The 21,506-nt window shown below is 36.4% G+C and overlaps 1 protein-coding gene across 2 annotated transcripts in view; it reads left to right on the forward strand.

Moving 5' to 3' along the window:
- Positions 1-21,506, forward strand: part of ODAD2 (outer dynein arm docking complex subunit 2) — a 296,623-nt gene that overhangs the window by 89,354 nt on the left and 185,763 nt on the right. For both annotated transcript variants that reach the window (XM_053713898.1, XM_053713899.1), the window contains 2 exons: positions 6,196-6,432; positions 19,322-19,432. In XM_053713898.1, coding sequence (XP_053569873.1) covers positions 6,196-6,432; positions 19,322-19,432 — 348 coding nt within the window. The remainder of the gene's footprint in view (positions 1-6,195; positions 6,433-19,321; positions 19,433-21,506) is intronic.

A 21,506-nucleotide genomic window follows, 5' to 3' on the forward strand; every position in this document is an offset into this window, starting at 1 on the left:
GTAAAGAAAATTAGTTTTATACTCAACTGTTTTAACTATTTGATAAAAAAAATGTAAACTGTTAAAATCAATAACACTTTTCATAAAGCCATGTTTTTTATTTTTCTCTACAAACAAAAAATAAATTCATATTATAATTGTTTAATTTTAAAGGAGCATTTAAGTCAAATTGTGTATATATACAATGCGTCAAATTGTGTATATATACACTGTACTACAAATTTGTATACATAAGTGTTTTCAGTGTTCTCCCCAGGACATATTTAATGGGCTACACACCCAGCCAATTTTTCTGACCGCCCGGCTAAAATTTAAGCCAAATTCAAACTAAAATTAGCTCATTTTTTTGTTGCACATAATATTATTAAACCAATTTATGTTAAATTAAATAATTTATTTGTGCTTTGGATAGCTTACATAACATTTATAAATAACAGAAAAATGTTATAATATTACTAAGTATTACACTGCCCCCAATAGAAACATTTTCTATAGAGAACACTGGTTTTGCCATCCGAGAGATTTGTTGGGATACACAGCTTTGAAAAACTTGGTGGAACCCATGATTCTGATTCTGGTCTCCTTTTTTTCCTGTGGTCATTTAGGAACAGATGTAATTAAGGTTGTGCTCTGATAAAACCAATTGTGCATTGTATTGCAAAGTACATTTTTATAGTCATTTTAAACTGCCAATTTGTTAGCACAATTTACAAGATTTGGGAATATAAGATCATTTAAAAAAAAAAAAAAACACCTCTTGAAATTCCTGGTGGGATCCGTGTTCCCAGGCTACTTTGCAGTATCCTAATGATCTTGTGCTCTAAGGCAACCAGTCAGTGTGTAAAATGTTGCAGGCTCAGGTAAATGTAACCATTAAATGTGATGGAGGCATGATGTTGAAAAAAAAAATTCAGAAGTATTTTATGGCAAAAGCAGGCCAAATAAATAACAATGCATATTACAATGTTATTATATTTTCCTTTATTAAATATTTTATTGGGATTTTAATGTCCCTTATCATATGCTGCGGAATCTGTTGGCGCTTTATAAATAAAGAATAATAATAATAATATGCTATGATATACAATATATTTTTTTCTACATAATCTTTTTAATGAAATCAAAATATGCAATATTTATAATAAATATATTTACTTAATGAGAGTTTAGATTCTAAGTCAAAAGTAAAAAAAAAAAAAAAAACACCTCCCTTATACAAAAAGAAGCATGCAAACAATGTATTTTTTAAATGTGTGTGCTATGTGTATATTTATTTATGTGGAGTGTTGTTTAAAGCTTTAGTTTTCCTACCTCTCGCACATGATCATAGCTATGAAGCTAAAAATTCATGATTTAACGTGCTCTTATTTAGACTATAACAGTTTATCACTTTTTTTAATGATAAAATTGTTTTCCATTAAAACAGGACAACAGAATAAAAGAAGCGCCGCATGTGTGTATCAGTCAGATATAACTTCTTATACAAGGCAAGGCTATACAGGGTTCTCACATGTATGAAAGGCACCCATTTATGCCAATGGAAACAAGCAACCCAGCTGGCTGAACTCCGGTAGTGCTGGATCCCAGGATCCACAACATGCAATGTAGGTAGAGGAAACCCTCCAGGTAGCATAAGCTCAAAGATTAACACTTAAGCAATGAGTGTGTTTAAAATATCCAATTGATTTATTAAAGCATTAAAATCACAGATAAAAAAAAACAATCATGCTACACAGTGTAATCATAGCATTCAGTGAGAGAAACTATGCAACGCGTTTGTCGGTGAAAACCGTTTCATCAGATATGCGTGATTAAATGGTTTTCACCGAGAAACGCGTTGCATTGTTTCTCACACTGAATGCTATGATTACACTGTGGATAGCATAAGTGTTTTTTATCTTTGATTTTAATGTTTTAATAAATCAATTGGATATTTTAAACACACTCATTGCTTAAGTGTTAATCTTTGAGCTTACGCTCCCTGGAGTGTTTCCTCTACCTACATTGCATGCTGTGGATCCTGGGCTTCAGCACTACTGGAGTTCAGCCAGCTGGGTTGCTGATTAAAATCCAGCTTGTTTCTATTGGCATAGTTGAGTGCCTTTCACACATGTGAGTACCCTGTATAAGAAGTTATATCTGACTGATACACACATGCAGCAACTCTTTTGTTCTGTTGTCCTATTTTAGAGTCACCACATTGATCTTGTGAGGAAAGAGTGCAGCCACCATCTATATTCCCAATCAGAAGATTTTGGTCGTATGAAGATTGTGTATCCATCCATCTCTAACTTGGAGCTATAAGTATACACTATATAAGACTCTAAGTACAACATTACTTCATTTGTTCCTCTCTGGACATTGTTTCCTTTTCTGTATTTTTATATTTATTACAGAATATCATTGTATTTTTTTGTCTCAAATTTGGCAATATTATATGTACAAATTTTTTCTTTTTGGTTTCAAACTCATATGACTTTTCATATATGTATATTTAAATATATTGCCCTATATAGTGGTCTGTGAACAACAATATATCTTGATTGACCTTTATATATATATATATATATATATATATTATTATTATTATTATTATTATTATTATTATTATTAAATTTTTTTTTTTTTTTTTTTTTTTTTAATACTAGCGCCTTCTATTGGAGTAACATTTCCTTTTTTTTAATTGTTTTCCATTGGCTGGTTATCCCCCTTTTTCATGGAGGTGTGCAAAAAACACGCAAAAGCACCATAGCAATGTAAAACATTTAAAAACTTAACTCCATTAACACTTATTTATTTGTGGGTGTAATGACTGAAGCAAAACAATTAAATTGCACAAATTTTAATGGACTGAAATCGGGGTCAACCTTAGATGAGATTTTGCCAATCATTCATTTTTCTATTTGGGGTATAAAAAAGAGTTATACAATATGAAATTATATTGACTGTACAGTCATAAAATTACACACACCAAGCATGTAAATATATTATGCCAATTTTGAAATTCCTGCACTTTTCATTATTTTGGGATTTATGGCTAGAGGATTTATAACTTGTAAAGTTTATGAGCAGCATTAATTAATCATTTTCAGCAGGGCACTGAACAGTATTACCAATAACTCCACCTTTTCTGGCTGGTCACTTTGACTAAATTGTAGAACTGGAAAATTACTTAATAAAAAGCCAATTTGAAACGCTAGATAGAAATAAAAAAAAAAAATTAAAATCTTTCCGACTGAGATCTTAAAAGGTCAGAAGATTGGGAAAGATTGGAATGCAATTTTGCTGGGTATTTTAAATGACAAATGCATCCAAAATCTATGCTATTTAACATCTGGAAAAATATAATTAATTCATCAGGCAGGTAATAAAAATTACTGATGAGAAAAATTGAGCTGCATTTATAAAAAAAAATATGTATCTGCCAATCTAGGTTCCTTTTAGACACAAGTATTTTTCTTTTTTTTTTAACTAATGGAATATATTAATGAAAAGTGTTGTGATTGCAGGTTTTGGATACACTGACTGGCAATGGTAGTAAATAATATTTTTGTGATTACAATTTATTGTAAATACTGTATATTTTCTATTTTTTCATGAATTGGTAAAATGAGTACTCCATTTTATATGGAGAATAAGCATTTATTTTTTATTCTGTCACTACTGCACATAAATTTAGTACTAATTGATTATTATTGCGTTTTAAATAGCCCTTTTATAATTTAAACTGCAGGAACCTGTCCGCCCATGCTCATGGCAAGCGGGCAATGGACTATGTTTAGTGCCAACATTTATTATTAGACAAGAATGTTCTTGTGCAGTGCTGGCCCCTGAGTGAGAATAGGACCCGTCAATCACACAAATAAAGGAGTACAACTGATGCTTCTTTAAAACTCTTTTTTCTACGCCTTTCAAAATGTTACATAACCCATTATAAAGTTTAAGATTTACCTTCCTTTTGGAGAGGTATTAGCTTTTGTGAACCACAGACATGTGATTGCTCAACATCATAAGTATGGTTTCTTGTCAACTTTAGGTTGAAAGCTCTATAGTCCTCAATCCAATTCCAGTGCAAAAAAACGTGGTAAGACGGTTCAGGCATTTTCTTCTTTTTCTAGAACTTTCCATCCATTTTAAGAGCAGTCCCAATTAATAAACCTACACCAACTAGTAACAGGAAGTTTAGATAGACTAAAGAATAAATTAAAAAAATGCTAAAAGGGGTTTTAGAGATCAAGTCCATCAAATTTAAAATGGCCAAAAATCCTGCTAGAAAAGTGTTTTCTGACAGATTAAAACTCATCTATCCCCCATGTAACTTAGGGGTGTTATCGTGTCACATATGGATTTTAAAATATAAGAGGGTTTTCACTGATATTTCTAATGGATTAATATCATTTAAAATTGAAAAACCCTACAAAAGCCATATAGTACACTCTGAATCATAAATCAGATAAACTGGAGTAGATCCCTATGAGAGTTAAGTTGCTAACTTGCGAATTAAGTCGATGCTAATAGTTGTGGTGCACCAGATCGAGATGATAGTGGTTCCTGATATCAAACATGCTCTGCCAAGTTAATACGACCAGTTTAATGTAGGACATGCAAGCACAGCTAGAAATTTTTTGTTCTGGATTTTCATGTATGAGTACCAATACAAACACTAGCATGAATGGTAATTCTATGCCATTTAATTTGCCTAGTTGATAAATAGATATATGACACATAAATCTGTCTATACCAATTAAATGTAATGATTTATAGGCATATGGCATATGGAAAATGACAAGATGTTGGACTGGGTGGGCTCAAAGGTGTATATGTATAGATATATGTGAGTATGTATATATGTGTATGCGCATACATATGTACACATACAGGCCCATATTTATCAAGCTCCGTACGGAAACACAAGTTATGAAGCAGCGGTCTAAAGACCGCTGCTCCATAACCCTGTCCGCCTGCTCTGAGCAGGCGGACAGGAATCGCCGGAAATCAACTCGATCGAATACGATCGGGTTGATTGACACCTCCCTGCTGGCGGCCGATTGGCCACGAGTCAGCAGGGGGCAGCATTGCATCAGCAGCTCTTGTGAGCTGCTGGTGCAATGTTAAATGCGGAGAGTGTATTGCTCTCCGCATTTAGCGAGGTCTTGCGGACCTGATCCGCAGTGTCAGATCAGGTCCGCAAGACCTTTGATAAATTGGGGCCACAATATATTCATACACACATATATCTACTCACAAACAGACACATATACACCTTTAAGCCCTTTTAAAGGGACATTAAACCATTTCTGCACTTTAACAGGCTAGATTGCATATTTATCATAGAATACCTGATTGATTTAAATGGAGATTATTCCATTTGTGTACTTTAACAGGCCACATTGTATATTTATCTCTGTGTACAGGAGTATCATTTGATTCAGGTAGCTGTTAGATTGCCGGTATTGCAATCTTTGAATAGTTTGTTTTTAGACTTTATTGTTTGGAACCCCCAGTGGTCAGTTAGTATTTCTTTTGATTGCTATAAATTATATCATGTTTTAATAAATTGAATACTGTTTTTTAACCCATGTGTTTTTAATATATATTTTATATTACATCGCACTACAACATATAGTTTACATAATGCACTGAACACTTATTTTTTTATAGCTGAGTTTTTTAGGTGCTTCCCCTTTCTTTTCTTTTTGACCTTTAAGCCCTTCCCAATCCTTGTTATATATCATATCCCTTTATATCACTGTTAAAACCTTTAATGCAGAAACAAAAAGATATATATTTTAATAGAATAACATAGTTTAAATCTTACTGAAGAACTTCACCATTTGACCTTCAGGTTAGTGCACCTACTATTATTTGAGGGTTTAACACACCCACACTATCTGACATCAAGATGTTTATGCCCTAGGCTTTCACTCTAGGGCTAATATTTTACTTTCAACTTATAATATGAGAGTAAAAATAAAAGCGCTATGGGTTGCGCTTTCCAATGCTCACCATTTTGGTGCATTTTAGATGAAGTGAATAAAACAATGCTTTATTGAATTTCTATAATTAATCTATATTCCTCCTATTATTATGATATAATATATAAGCTAGATAGCTTTTAATCTAAGTTGAGGTTGGAGACTAAAGTTGGGCTCTATAATGCTATTTTATTTATATGTATATATATGTATTCCTAAGGTTGGATTATTGGACTGTGTTCCTATGCGATCATCCAACCTCACTCAAGAGCAGGAGAAGGACATTGATGTAGCAAGATGTGGAGCTTTGGCTCTTTGGAGCTGTAGTAAAAGCACAAAGAATAAAGACGCAATCCGCAAAGCTGGAGGGATTCCACTATTAGCGCGATTGCTCAAATCGCCTCATTCAAATATGCTAATACCAGTGGTTGGGACTCTACAGGAATGTGCATCAGAGGTGAGTATCACAATGCAATACAGTTTCTTGCTCAGTGAGAATAAAAGTTAGCATGTCTTGAAGATCTTATAGATCACTTTGTAAGCTAGTGAATGTCTAGGGAAACTAGTGCCATATTGGCTGACTAAGATATCGATTTTGCAATTGCAGAATAGGTGATTTTATGTACACAGTTTTTTTGTATACATATGTGTGTAGATGAATACCCCTAGTCATACATTTGTACATGTATTCTCTTTACTGTTATTTCATATGTCTAAAGAAGACAGTGTTCTGTACAGGAAATGTGCACAATGATTGCCATTTGATTTTACTATAAAAACACTGTTACTGTAGCACATTATTATAACAAATTTAGAAAATCATCATTTAGTAATTCAGTATTTATCTCAGCAATTGCATAGAAAAATAAGAAAACATTGATTTCACAAATAAAAAATAAAGGCCTAGATTACTATGGGAGTGCAAATTTGTGATTTCATGAACGAGATATTTGCGCTCCACTCAGTAATACCTGGACACACAAATGTGCGCTGGTATTACAAGTTAAGCGCAATGCAAACTCAACCTCGCGTTCGTATTGTCTGGAAGCATGGCGCCTCATTCTGATGCCGTCAGACATGGCACAGAACCTTGCGCATCACAGGGTGTATGAATATATACATATATATTTATGTGTTTATATGTGTATATGCACATATAAACACATAAATATATATATATATATATATATATACACACATATACATATATATATACATATATATATATATATATGTATATATATACCGTATATATTTTACAGTTTAAAACACTGTCCCCATAGACTGATATGTAAAGGCACTTTTCAGTGCCGTTTTTTTTCTTACACCCACACTCCCTCACTTTAACCCCTTATAACTGCTTCGTGCAGTTATTTAAAAAATAAAAAGTGCTCATATTTTTTTTTTTTTTTTTAAACTAGAGGACATTTTTTTCATTTAACCAGAGTTTTGACCTCTGTTTAATTGCGCTTAGCACAAAGTGCTACTGTGAGCTAGCGGGAGCATTAACCAGCCACTTGTAATGGCTGGTTATTTAACGTGCGCTGGTAAATGGGCAAATTAGCACTCCACTTGTAATCTAGCCCTGAAAGTGTAGTAAATACAAACGCTTTTATGAATTAAAAAAATGGAAATGAAATAAATAATTTTTAGAACATATTTCTGTGATAGGTAAAAATATATATTTTTTATCTAAATCATTTTAAATGTTTTTAGCAATTTATTTTTAAGGTATATTTCAAAGCTGTGCTTTTTTTTTGCAACCTCACAATACAATTGAACTATTGAAAGATGATTTATTGAGACTAAAAATATTATATTTTGCTCAATTCTGTTTCCATAATATTTATGTATAGGTAAGTTAGAAATACCTTAAATTTCCTGTTACATAATTTCTGTTTGCTGAACAATTTTCTAAATTTTATGCTTTTGTTATTGTTAAGACTTAAGACACCGCAGTACGTAGATTTCCAAACTAACTGACGCACTTTAGGCATTTTATTTTTTTCAATAATTGAAGTTAATTACACTTCCTGAAACTAGTACAATTAATAAGAAGTATTTGTGTTAAAGCAATTTCTCCAGTATTTGTTCTCTCAGTCTTGTCTATAGCAAAACACAAAATGTTTTCTTTAAAATATATTTAAAAAAAGATGTATTATGTAAGTACAGTGTAATAACTACTAAGGATCTTACTCCTTAATGCTATACCTTTTTATAAGGGTGTATATATGTCTATGCATGTGTATTCATGTGTACATGTGTATGCACTTGTGTGCATGTAAAATTAAGCTTTATAATGCTTAATACTGCATCAAGTTTGATTTTTTTTTTTTAGGATTTAAAAAGAGCATACAATTTTAAACAAATTTCCAGTTTACTTCTTTTATCAAATTTGCTTCATTCTTTTGGAATCCTTTGTTGAAAGAGCAGCAATAAACTACTGGGAACTAGCTGAACACATCAATTATTGATTGAACCAATTACAAGGGACATATGTGCAGCCACCAAAAGTGCATTGCTGCCCCTGAGCCTACTAAAGTATGCTATAGGATATCAAGAGAATGAAGCACATTAGATAATAGAAGTAAATTGGAAAGTTGTTTAACATTGTGTGCTCAATCAGAATCATGAAAGTTTAATTTTGACTTTACTGCACATTTCAGCATCAAATTAAAAGGACATACTAATGCAAAAATAAAATGCATTAAAACATTTAACGTGTGTTATTTTTGCACGATTATGAGTGGCGCTCTAACTGTTGCTCGCAAGTGATAAGGGGTGTATTGTGGGTCTTTGCGTGGGTCAGAAGTAACGTGTGTATTACAAGTTTAAAGTAAACATGTTAACTTGAGCGCAATTGAATTTAACGTGCGTCTGGAACTCGCGACTTCAGAGCTCTAGTTTACTGTTACGAGAGTAAAAAAGTTGGACAAAACACAGAAAAAATACATTTAAACATACAATGCACTCATAATAACACTGTCTAATAAAAATATTTACAAAATTGCATAAAAAAGTTATAAGGGCTCAAAGATATGAAGTCTCGGGTGAAAAAAAGCTGCAGAAGGGCTTTAACATAGAGATACATAAATATACATGTTGAAATATGTAGATATGTAAGTATTTAAATGTGTATATATGTATTTACAGACATATACTGTATATATATATATATATATATATACATATTAACACATAAAAACATTTGTATACATAAATAGATAAACCATCATTTATATTATATAGAAATATGTATTTAAGAATAAATTGAACATATTCTGCTTTGTGAAGAACATTGAAATGTGATATATTAATATTTCACGTCGGGTTAGTGCACTTGAGTAAACACGATCGGGTTTGTGCGCGATTAAGGATGTTAGATTTTTTCCCACTTTTCCTGCTAAATTGAAGTCTATGGGGGAATACATTTATGTGTTCGCAATATTCGAAGTTTGACTTTTTGCACACATCTAGTTACTGCTCATGTGAAAACGATTTACTTTCAACTTGTTATACGCCCACTACACAGATGCATGCAAAAAACTTATTTCTAGTGTAGTTAACGTGCAAGCGATCAATAGCGCTCCACTCGTAATCTAGCCCTATGTGTTTCATTTTTTACTTCTGAGCAGTACATGAATGGTGGCCAAATTAGCCACAACATACCCATGTTACCACCAAACATCTGCCTTGTCCTGCTCAAGGTCTGCTCAGCTACTGCAGGACGTTATGCTTGTGTTTAAAGGGAAATTAAACACACATTTTTTTATTTCATGATTTAGATAGAGCATACATTTTTAAACAGCTTTCCAATTGACTTCTTTTATCTAATTTGCATTCTCTTGGAATCCTTTGTTGAAAAGCATATCTAGATCGGCTCAAGAGCTGAGAGCTAGCTGCTGATTGGTGTCTACACATATATGCCTTTTGTGATTGGCTTACCGATGTGTTCAGCTAATTCCCAATAGTGCATTGCTGCTCCTTCTAGAAAGGATACCAAGAGAATAAAACACAATTGATAACATAAGTAAATTAGAAAATGCTTACAATTGTGTGCTTTATCTAAATCATAAAAGAAATTTTATTTGGTTTTATGTCCCTTTAAACCCTTTGCAGGAGTATTCATGCAAAAACAAAATGCTCTAATGCATAAGAGAATTTTATTTCTCACTAGTACAAAACTAATGTAATTAAATTACATCTTGAGAAAATCCTACCTATGTCAAACTGGCATAGATATGCAATTGAAAAGGTCCAAAGAATGGTGAATGCCCATACTGCTGAACATTATGTCTAAAACAAATACAGAAACATACAAAATGCAATGAATACAAATTATTTAACATTTTCTATATATTTCTTTCATAAGATAGTAATATTCCACTAGACATCACATGTGGGATTAAAGTCCAGTCCTATAGGAGGAGGCAAAACACCCCACATAACAGAGCTTTAACCCCTCCCACCTTCCCATGATTCTTTAGTCATTTTTTGCCTCCAGCAAGGAAGATGGTGAAACCTGTGCTCATCTACATGTCCATTGAAAGGGGTTTTCTAACCTATTCGAGACACATTATTTTCCTCCGAGTACCTACAAACAGGGCAGGGGAATGGACATGAATGGTGTTAAAATCTTCACCTAGTGTGGAGATGCCACCAGCCTCCCAGGTGAAATGAGGGCATGCCTGGCACTCCCCTGGTCTACAGTGTGCTGCTCCTTTTACAGGCCCTTGGCACCGTGCTTGCACTGCCTGGGATGAACCTGTCTACAGGGAGCAAATTTCTACGGATAAAATTAGCATTCTAGACAAAGGTGCTGACAGGTAAGTACCATGCACCTTCACAACTCACAAGTTATTAGCATGAACATGTACACATGATTTACATAGCCTTGGAAATAGTACACAAGACAACACTAAATACAGTTTTTAGGCAATTTTATATTTACATTGTAAATATGAGAATGTAGGCTTTAGCACATACTGGAGCTCCAGTCTGAAGCTGGGGAGCTCATTTTAAGAAGTTTCTGACCTTTCTTCTGTGCAATCCTCAGGCTTTTTGGTGCCAAACAGTGTGTTCTGTTCCTCCTTCCCCTCACAGTCTGGTGGCCATCTTGGCTTACATACTGCAATTTCTTCTCAGAGGCTTGGAGTGGTAAGCACCCTTAAAGGGACTCTGAACCCACATTTTTTCTTACATGATTCAGATAGAGCATGCAATTTTAAGCAACTTTCTAATTTACTCCTATTATCAATTTTTCTTCGTTCTCTTGCTATCTTTATTTTAACTTCTAACTTCATAACTTCTGTTTCATCAACCCAGGTTCGCAACCAAAAATGGGCCAGCTCCTATGCATCACATTCCTGATTTTTAAATAAAAATAGCAAGAGAATGAAGAAAAATTGATAATAGGAGTAAATTAGAAAGTTGCTTAAAATGTCATGCTCTATCTGAATCATGAAATAATTTTTTTTGGGTCCAGTGTCCCTTTAAAGGTCCACTGTAAGTAAATATTTTCTATGCCTGTTACTAACTAACTACCCCAAATATGCTTTTTATCAATAGCATTTCATTAACATATCTCTACCGTATATTAGAAATCTTGTCTAAAAATTTAATTGTTTTCCAAACCCACTCCGTGGGTATTCTTTGCTCTGTACCAATCCGTTTACAATACCTAGGTTTCAAAATGGCGCTTTAAACACAAAGTTATTGGTTTAAGTATTTTGAACATGCAGTGCTGAAAATAGTGGGCAGGATAACGTGACATCATCGGCGAATAAAAGATATAACTTTTAGAACGTTATGAAACTTCGTTTTGGAGAAAATATAGGTCAGTAGGTTTTAATTAATGTTTATTAACTTTAATATGTTAGTTGTTTAGCTTAAAAATTATAACAGAAAGTAATCCTTTAATGATAAGAGATTTGCATACTATCCGCTAGATTTAGAGTTCTGCGGCCAAAGGGGTGCGTTAGCTACGCGTGCTTTTTTTCTCCCGCACCTTTTAAATACCGCTGGTATTTAGAGTTCACAGAAGGGCTGCGTTAGGCTCCAAAAAGGGAGCGTACAGGCATATTTACCGCCACTGCAACTCTCAATACCAGCGGTGCTTACGGACGCGGCCAGCTTAAAAAATGTGCTCGTGCACGATTCCCCCATAGGAAACAATGGGGCCGTTTGAGCTGAAAAAAAACCTAACACCTGCAAAAAAGCAGCGTTCAGCTCCTAACGCAGCCCCATTGTTTCCTATGGGGAAACACTCCCTATGTCTGCACCTAACACCCTAACATGAACCCCGAGTCTAAACACCCCTAACCTTACACTTATTAACCCCTAATCTGCCGCCCCCGCTATCGCTGACCCCTGCATATTTTTTTAACCCCTAATCTGCCGCTCCGTACACCGCCGCCACCTACGTTATCCCTATGTACCCCTAATCTGCTGCCCCTAACACCGCCGACCCCTATATTATATTTATTAACCCCTAATCTGCCGCCCCCAACGTCGCTGCCAGCTACCTACAATAATTAACCCCTAATCTGCCGACCGGACCTCACAGCTACTATAATAAAGTTATTAACCCCTAATCCGCCTCACTCCCGCCTCAATAACCCTATAATAAATAGTATTAACCCCTAATCTGCCCTCCCTAACATTGCCGACACCTAACTTCAAGTATTAACCCCTAATCTGCCGACCGAACCTCACCGCTACTCTATTAAATTTATTAACCCCTAAAGCTAAGTCTAACACTAACACCCCCCTAAGTTAAATATAATTTTTATCTAACGAAATAAATTAACTCTTATTAAATAAATTATTCCTATTTAAAGCTAAATACTTACCTGTAAAATAAACCCTAATATAGCTACAATATAAATTATAATTATATTGTAGCTATTTTAGGATGAATATTTATTTTACAGGCAACTTTGTATTTATTTTAACCAGGTACAATAGCTATTAAATAGTTATTAACTATTTAATAGCTACCTAGTTAAAATAATTACAAAATTACCTAAATCCTAACCTAAGTTACAATTAAACCTAACACTACACTATCAATAAATTAATTACATACAAATACCTACAAATAAATACAATTAAATAAACTAACTAAAGTACAAAAAATAAAAAAAGAACTAAGTTACAAAAAATAAAAAAATAATTTACAAACATTAGAAAAAGATTACAACAATTTTAAACTAATTACACCTACTCTAAGACCCCTAATAAAATAACAAAGCCCCCCAAAATAAAAAAATGCCCTACCCTATTCTAAAATAAAAATAGAAAAGCTCTTTTACCTTACCAGCCCTTTAAAGGGCCTTTTGCGGGGCATGCCCCAAAGAATTCTGCTCTTTTGCCTGTAAAAAAAACCATACAATACCCCCCCCAACATTACAACCCACCACCCACATACCCCTAATCTTACCCAAACCCCCCTTAAATAAACCTAACACTAAGCCCCTGAAGATCTCCCTACCTTATCTTCACCACGCCGGGTATCACCGATCCGTCCAGAGGAGCCTCTGAAATCTTCATCCAAGCCCAAGCCCAAGAAGTCCATCATCGGGCTGAAGAGGTCCATCATCGGGCTGAAGAGGTCCATCATCGGGCTGAAGAGGTCCATCATCGGGCTGAAGAGGTCCATCATCCGGCTGAAGAGATCCATCATCCTGCTGAAGTCTTCTATCAAGCGGCATCTTCAATCTTCTTTCTTCCGGATCCATCTTCTTCCCTCCGACGCGGAACATCCATCCTGGCCGACAACTTCCCGACGAATGACGGTTCCTTTAAATGACGTCATCCAAGATGGCGTCCCTCGAATTCCGATTGGCTGATAGGATTCTATCAGCCAATCGGAATTAAGGTAGGAAAATTCTGATTCGCTGATGGAATCAGCCAATCAGATTCAAGTTCAATCCGATTGGCTGATCCAATCAGCCAATCAGATTGAGCTTGCATTCTATTGGCTGATCGGAACAGCCAATATAATGCGAGCTCAATCTGATTGGCTGATTCCATCAGCCAATCAGAATTTTCCTACCTTAATTCCGATTGGCTTATAGAATCCTATCATTCAAGGGACGCCATCTTGGATGACGTCATTTAAAGGGACCGTCATTCGGCGAGTAGGCGTCGGCAGAAGAGGATGGATCCGTGTCGGCTGGAAGAAGATGGCTCCGCTCCGGATGGATGAAGATAGAAGATGCTGCTTGGATGAAGATGTCTACCGGTCCGGATGTCCTCTTCTGCCCGGATAGGATGAAGACTTCTGCCGCTCAGGATGTTTGGTCCATCGGTGCCCGGTTGGGTGAAGACGACTCAAGGTAGGGAGATCTTCAGGGGCTTAGTGTTAGGTTTATTTAAGGGGGGGTTGGGTTAGATTAGGGGTATGTGGGTGGTGGGTTGTAATGTTGGGGGGGGTATTGTATGTTTTTTTTTTTACAGGCAAAAGAGCAGAATTCTTTGGGGCATGCCCCGCAAAAGGCCCTTTTAAGGGCTGGTAAGGTAAAAGAGCTTTTCTATTCTATGTATTTAATTTATTTATTGATAGTGTAGTGTTAGGTTTAATTGTAGATAATTGTAGGTATTTTATTTAATGAATTTATTGATAGTGTAGTGTTAGGTTTAATTGTAACTTAGGTTAGGATTTATTTTACAGGTAATTTTGTAATTATTTTAACTAGGTAGCTATTAAATAGTTATTAACTATTTAATAGCTATTGTACCTGGTTAAAATAAATACAAAGTTGCCTGTAAAATAAATATTAATCCTAAAATAGCTACAATATAATTATAATTTATATTGTAGCTATATTAGGGTTTATTTTACAGGTAAGTATTTAGCTTTAAGTAGGACTAATTTATTTAATAAGAGTTAATTTATTTCGTTAGATAAAAATTATATTTAAGTTAGGGGGGTGTTAGTGTTAGGGTTAGACTTAGCTTTAGGGGTTAATAAATTTAATAGAGTAGCGGTGAGGTCCGGTCGGCAGATTAGGGGTTAATACTTGAAGTTAGGTGTCGGTGATGTTAGGGAGGGCAGATTCGGGGTTAATACTATTTATTATAGGGTTATTGAGGCGGGAGTGAGGCGGATTAGGGGTTAATAACTTTATTATAGTAGCAGTGAGGTCCGGTCGGCAGATTAGGGGTTAATAAGTGTAGGTAGGTGGCGGCGACGTTGGGGGCGGCAGATTAGGGGTTAATAAATATAATATAGGGGTCGGCGGTGTTAGGGGCAGCAGATTAGGGGTACATAGGGATAACGTAGGTTGCGGCGGTGTGCAGTCGGCAGATTAGGGGTTAAAAAAATTTATTAGAGTGGCGGCGAGGTGGGGGGACCTCAGTTTAGGGGTACATAGGTAGTTTATGGGTGTTAGTGTACTTTGATTTATGGACCGGTGTTAGCCCAGAAATCTCTTAACTCCTGGCTTTTTTTCGTTAGAGTTCTAATGCTCACTTCAGCCAAGACTCTAAATACCGGCGTTAGAAAGATCCCATTGAAAAGATAGGATACGCAAATGGCGTAAGGGGATCTGCGGAAAAGTCACGGCTGGAAAGTGAGCGTTAGACCCTTTCCTGACTGACTCTAAATACGAGCGGTAGGCCAAAACCAGCGTTAGGAGCCCCTAACGCTGGTTTTGACGGCTAACGCAGAACTCTAAATCTAGGCGATTTATATTTATTTAACCCTTAAATGATTCAAACTGTAATTTTTTTTTATATTTTAAAGTATATTTCTTTCTCTTTAAAAGACAATATCCAATTTTCTTCTGATTTCCTCACAGGGATTTCAGTCTTATGGGTCAATTTATCAAGCTCCGTACGGCACTTGATGAAACAGAAGTTATGAAGCAGCGATCTGAAGACCACTGCTCCATAACCTGTCCGCCTGCTCTGCACAAAAATAATTGTAATTTAAGACTCATACAAAATTAATAATTAAATCATTCACGCAAAAATACTCAGAAAAAAATTGTATTGTTATGGTGCCTCAAAAATCTTAACAAAATTTTTCACCAAAAATCGTATTTTGTCAAAAACGTAAAATTTGTATGTAAATTACACAGGAATAAATTGTATTGAACATGCACACCATAAATTGTAATTTAAAGGGACAGGAAACTCCACCATTTACTTTCATGATTCGGATAGGACATACAGTTTTAAACAACAATTTATTTCTATTATCAAATTTACTTAATTCTCTTGTTATCCTTTGCTGAAGGAGCAGCATTACACTACTGGCAGCTAGCTGAACACATCTATTTAACCATTTACAAGAGATATGTGCAGGCACCAATTAGCAGCTAGCCGCCACTAGTGTAATGCTGCTCCTTCAGCAAAGGATAACAAGAGAATTAAGTGTATAGAAGTGAATTTAAAAGTGTTTTAAAATGGCATGCTCTATCTGAATCATGCAAGTTTCATTTTGACATTTTTCTCCCTTTAAGTACATTGGATGTGCAAAAAGAAATTTGTACTTAGTACAAAGCATTTTTGTTGTTTTTTCATAAAACAGGCTTCTGAAATTGTCTCTCAAATCCCAATAAAATTATTTAAACATTTCAACCCTACAGATCTCACTGTTTTTTCTTGCAAGTTAAAGTGGTGAGCTTTTATAAAAATACTCAAAACACTAATTACTCTGAAAGAAAAACCAAATACATACGAAAAAATAAGAGATTTTAGGGTACAGTGCACTGAAAACAGCGTAAATTGATTTGTATTAGGTGTAATCTTAAAGTTTAAACATACTCCAGGTTCTCCCTATGTACGTCGTCCTCCATTGCAAACTTTAACATAGAAGATACTCTCATTATTTCTATGAGAGACATCTCGCCACTCGCAGGGACAGTCCCATTTTCTTTTAATCGAATTCCATGAGGACTGCCCCTGCGAGTGTTGGAGTGGAAAACTATGTCTAGACCTACACATTTCTTTTAGAATCGAGCCCATTGTGCCAATATTTGTGTGTTACCTTGAGATGGTTAACCTTTTTGGTGCCTGTTATACTGTATTTCTGTGCTGCTATCTAATTTTAGATATTCACCTGTCCTTACAATTGTAAATCATTATGATGCAGCTAAAGTCTTAGGACATAATGCTGATCTTTTAGAGGGGTGATCTGCTGATGTTAGCTCCTTCCCATATGTGTTTTCTTTGTAAGGAAGTGTTGGTGTGTTCCCCTACTCAGCTTTGTAACCTATGTGTTACCCACCTTGGTTATCACCAGGATAGTTCTACGGACTTGCCTCCTAACTGAAACAGTACATTCACTCTGTAATTTCACATCTGATGTCTGTCATGCCTCCACCAGTTAAACACAAATTCATGCAAAGGGCAGAAGAGAACTCTTCTCAGGTCCTGTGCTTATCTAGGACAACCCTACATAGTGATCCATCTAGGTACCCTTTAACCTCTTGGAGTACAATTGAATCCTCAACCTCAGCTAAGACTGATTATTCAGAAACCCAGGAACCCCCTTTCTGATGAAGTACTAGAAGATGTGTCCTTTCATTTCAAATTGGAGCACATACATGCTCTATTGTGGGAAGTTTTGCTTGCCTTGGAGATTTACCCTCCACCTGTTGACTAACAATCTGTGAAAAAGATTAATAAGTTCTTTAAGGCAGCCAACACCAAATAAGCCACCTACCTTCCCTTTTTCTGATGTGGTTTCTGAGCTAATTAGCAAGGAATGGAACAAACAAAGCATTCCCTTTTGTTCCATCCACCAAATTAAAAAATATGTTCCCTTTATCCTCTGAAAAATTTGAGGCAGAAGAGACTATTCCAAAGGTGGACGTTATCTCCACTTTGCTAGGCATACTACCATTCTATTATAGGTTTGTAGCTCCTTTAAGGATCCAGTGGACATAAAATTTAAAGGTTTCCTAAGAATATCATTTAAGCTGGCAGGCTATATATTTTGTCCAGCTGTTAGTGTATCCTTCGTACCTGCAGCTACTCCAGTCTGAGGCGACAACTTCTCTGACCTTATTTCACAAGAAATTTGTGATGCTGCTGTTGAAATAACTTGCATTAATACAAAAAAGTGCTGCTCTGACTGTTCTGGCAAGAAGAGCCTTATGGCTCAAGTCATGGTCTGCTGATAAAGTGTCTTAAAACAGACTTCTTTCCCTTCCCATTTCAGGGAAAGATCTTGTTTGCACCTGGACTGGATGCTATTATTGCTACAGTCGCAGGAGAAAATAAGCTTTCAAACCTATTTTATATGGATCATGAAAAAATCTGAAGATTTGCTTTTCTAAACAGGCATTTGCAATTTATGGCACTCCCATTTGGTCTGGCAACAGCACAAAGATTCTTCTCAAAGGATCTCTGAGCTCTTTTGTTCATAGTGAGCATTGCGGTATCTCCTTACCTAAACAACATCCTTTCAGATGGTTTATGGACATGCAAACGCAGTTCTTCAGTTCCTTCATTCCTATGGTTTGAAAATCAGCCGTCCCAAAACCTCTCTGCTACCACAAACCAAAGTTGCCCTTCTGGGCTTCATCACAGATCTGTGCCCTTTTTCAACAAACGCTTTTTCCTACAGTGCTTCAATGCATGGAAATAGTTGGTCTCATGGTAGTGGCTTCAGATGCCATTCCCTTTGCCCGATTCCACTTACTTTCTTTGCAGCTTCAAATGTTGCTTTAGCCTTGAACCGTTTCCCCTCTGCCAATTACAAAAAATTAAGAATGTGCTCATGGTGGTTCTACAGCGTGCTAATCTTTTATTATTGTACTTCCCTTGCTCTCTTAACATTTATCATGTGACTTTGTGATGTCCCAAGATCACATATCAGGGACAGCAGATGGTAGCACTGCTAAGGCACACAGTTTAAAGCAGAGGATTTGTAACTCCAAGAGAAATAGAAAGTGCAAACGGGTTATCAAGGTAAAGTAGAAATCAGGGACAGATGCTCTGAACAATTAATATTAAATGGTCTCAGACACTCAGGGCTTTCTGTTCGTGATGGTTCTAGTGGCTGCTAACGTCCTATTATTGTATCACCTTAAATATTTAATGGGTATAGTAACCATAAATCTGTAAGTCAACCAGGTAAATGATGTAAAAGAGTGATTTATATACAAAAAGCAAGAATATATGACTGAAAATAATAAACCACAACAGTACCTCCCATTGACACTTTATGGCACCCTTTATTAGCACTCCAAAATGTTAAGTTCTAGAACCATCCCTAGAACAGATCAGAATTGAAGCATATGCAAGAAATTCTTTCTAGGACATTGTGTTTTTCCCCCTCATATTATTTGTAAAGATGAATTGCTTACTATTTATTTTTTATTTTTTTCTAGCCAAGTTACAGACTTGCAATTAAAACTGAGAAGATGATTGAGGATCTTGTGAAAAATCTTAGCAGTGAAAACCAAGAGCTACAAATGCATTGTGCTAGTGCAATTTTTAAGGTAATCAACAATTATCTTATTTAATATATGTTATGTTGTAAGTAGCCAACAAAAATATTCAAATGTGAAGTTTAGAACATTCAAGAGACTCCACAAAAAAATATGTCAGGTGTTAAATTTTCCTTTTTTCTTTTCTTCTCTGCTATTTACAACCCTGTATCAGAAATGTCTAAAAGAATCAGACCTATGGGACCACTGGCTTTATTATCTGCATCTGACTCAACAAGATACAGGGCGTAATTAAACCTTTGCAGTACAATGATTTTTATGATCCAAAGACAGTGACAGGGCCGGACTGGGAAATCTGACCGGACCTGAAAATTTGTATAGACCGGCCCAGCCCCGCCCCCTCCGGCCCAGCCATGCCTCCTTTGGCCCAGCCACGCCCCCTCCAACCCAGCCACGCCGAAAAAATACAGTATTTTTTCCTGTTCTTAATGTGGGGCAGTGACCTTAGCGAACCTTTATCCTCCTTTCTACTGGACCTTTCTGCAGCAGGGTTGCAAGCTGGCAGCAGCAGGTATCCCTCCCTTCTCCAGTCCAGTGAGTGTGCAACAACAATTACACACATAGGCTTGCTTCGAAGACTGCAGAGAAAATTAAAACTTAATTTTGTGTGGATAAGTAAAAAATTACTATATATATATATATATATATATATATATACACATATATTTCATAATGTAAAACATCAAGAAGTAAACTGTCACTGAATCACAAAAATAAGCTGACAGAGAACCATTAGTCTAAGTCTAAATAAAGGGAGCTCTTCCTAGATTGATTCCTGGTTCACATGACCACTATCTGGATGACCACTTATCACAACACATCTACAGAGACATCTAGTCGCACGCATAAGTTGTGACAAGGGAACAGCGAGCATCCCCGGGTATCATTATTTGTAGCCCCATCATTTATTGCATTCAAGCACTCATACAGATGCCTCCCAGGCCTTGGATGTCTCCCCAACTCTGCCATTGTGAGGGGACCACAGACTGCAGGTACCCACAGAGAGCGGGTTAAATAACTCTCTCACAACACAGCGTCCGCGGTTTACACGTGAGGGATATAGGAACCGAGCAATAGAACGGTTACTGTAATAATTATTGACATCGGAAAATTTTACCTGGATCCTCCTTTTCTGTCTCCTCCGCTCTGCCATGTCTGCCCTGGTCCTTCTAGAGGTGACGTGGAGGGGGCGGAGTTGGAGAGCGTGCTCAGGCACAGGCAAGGTACGCAAGCTCAGTACAAGAGATGGGGGGAGCAGCAAAAGGAGATGGGAAGCACGGAACTTTACTAGGAAAGAGGACACAGGAACTATATTGTCCTGCCCACCACCAATAAAAAATAAATACAAACTTTAAGTGAGGCTAGCCTGCAGGTGTGGAGAGTGGGTTGGGCCAGGATGAATGGGAGTGCATGATGACATTATCGACTGCCGGCCCGCCCCTTCCCTCCCAGCCTATTTCATAAAGGATTGCTGCTCTCTCTCCACTGCAGCTGAGCAGCCTCTTCTGGCCGGCGGCCCACCGGAATTTTTCCCGGTATCCCGGCGGCCCAATCCGGCCCTGGACAGTGACAAAAAAAGAACAGTGTCTCCAGCAAGACAAAGGCCAGGTCAATCAGAGGTGACATTAATATATCTAGAACATGATTTCTCTTGTAAAGGTGTATCCAGTCCACGGATTCATCCATTACTTGTGGGATATTCTTCCCAACAGGAAGCTGCAAGAGGACACCCCCAGCAGAGCTGTCTATATAGCTCCTCCCCTAACTGCCACCCCCAGTCATTCTCTTGCAGCTCTCGACAAGAAAGGAAGTATCAAGAGAGATGTGGTGACTTAGTGTAGTTTTTACCTTCAATCAAAAGTTTGTTATTTTTAAACGGTACCGGCGTTGTACTGTTTTACTCTCAGGCAGAAATTGGAAGAAGAATTCTGCCTGGAGGTTTGATGATCTTAGCGGTTTGTAACTAAGGTCCATTGCTGTTCTCACACATAACTGAAGAGTATGGAAAGAAAACTTCAGTTGGGGGGACGGTCTGCAGATTGCCTGCTTTCAGGTATGTTCAGTA

Source organism: Bombina bombina, chromosome 5 (genome assembly GCF_027579735.1).
Source record: "Bombina bombina isolate aBomBom1 chromosome 5, aBomBom1.pri, whole genome shotgun sequence".
Taxonomy (NCBI): Eukaryota; Metazoa; Chordata; class Amphibia; order Anura; family Bombinatoridae; genus Bombina; species Bombina bombina.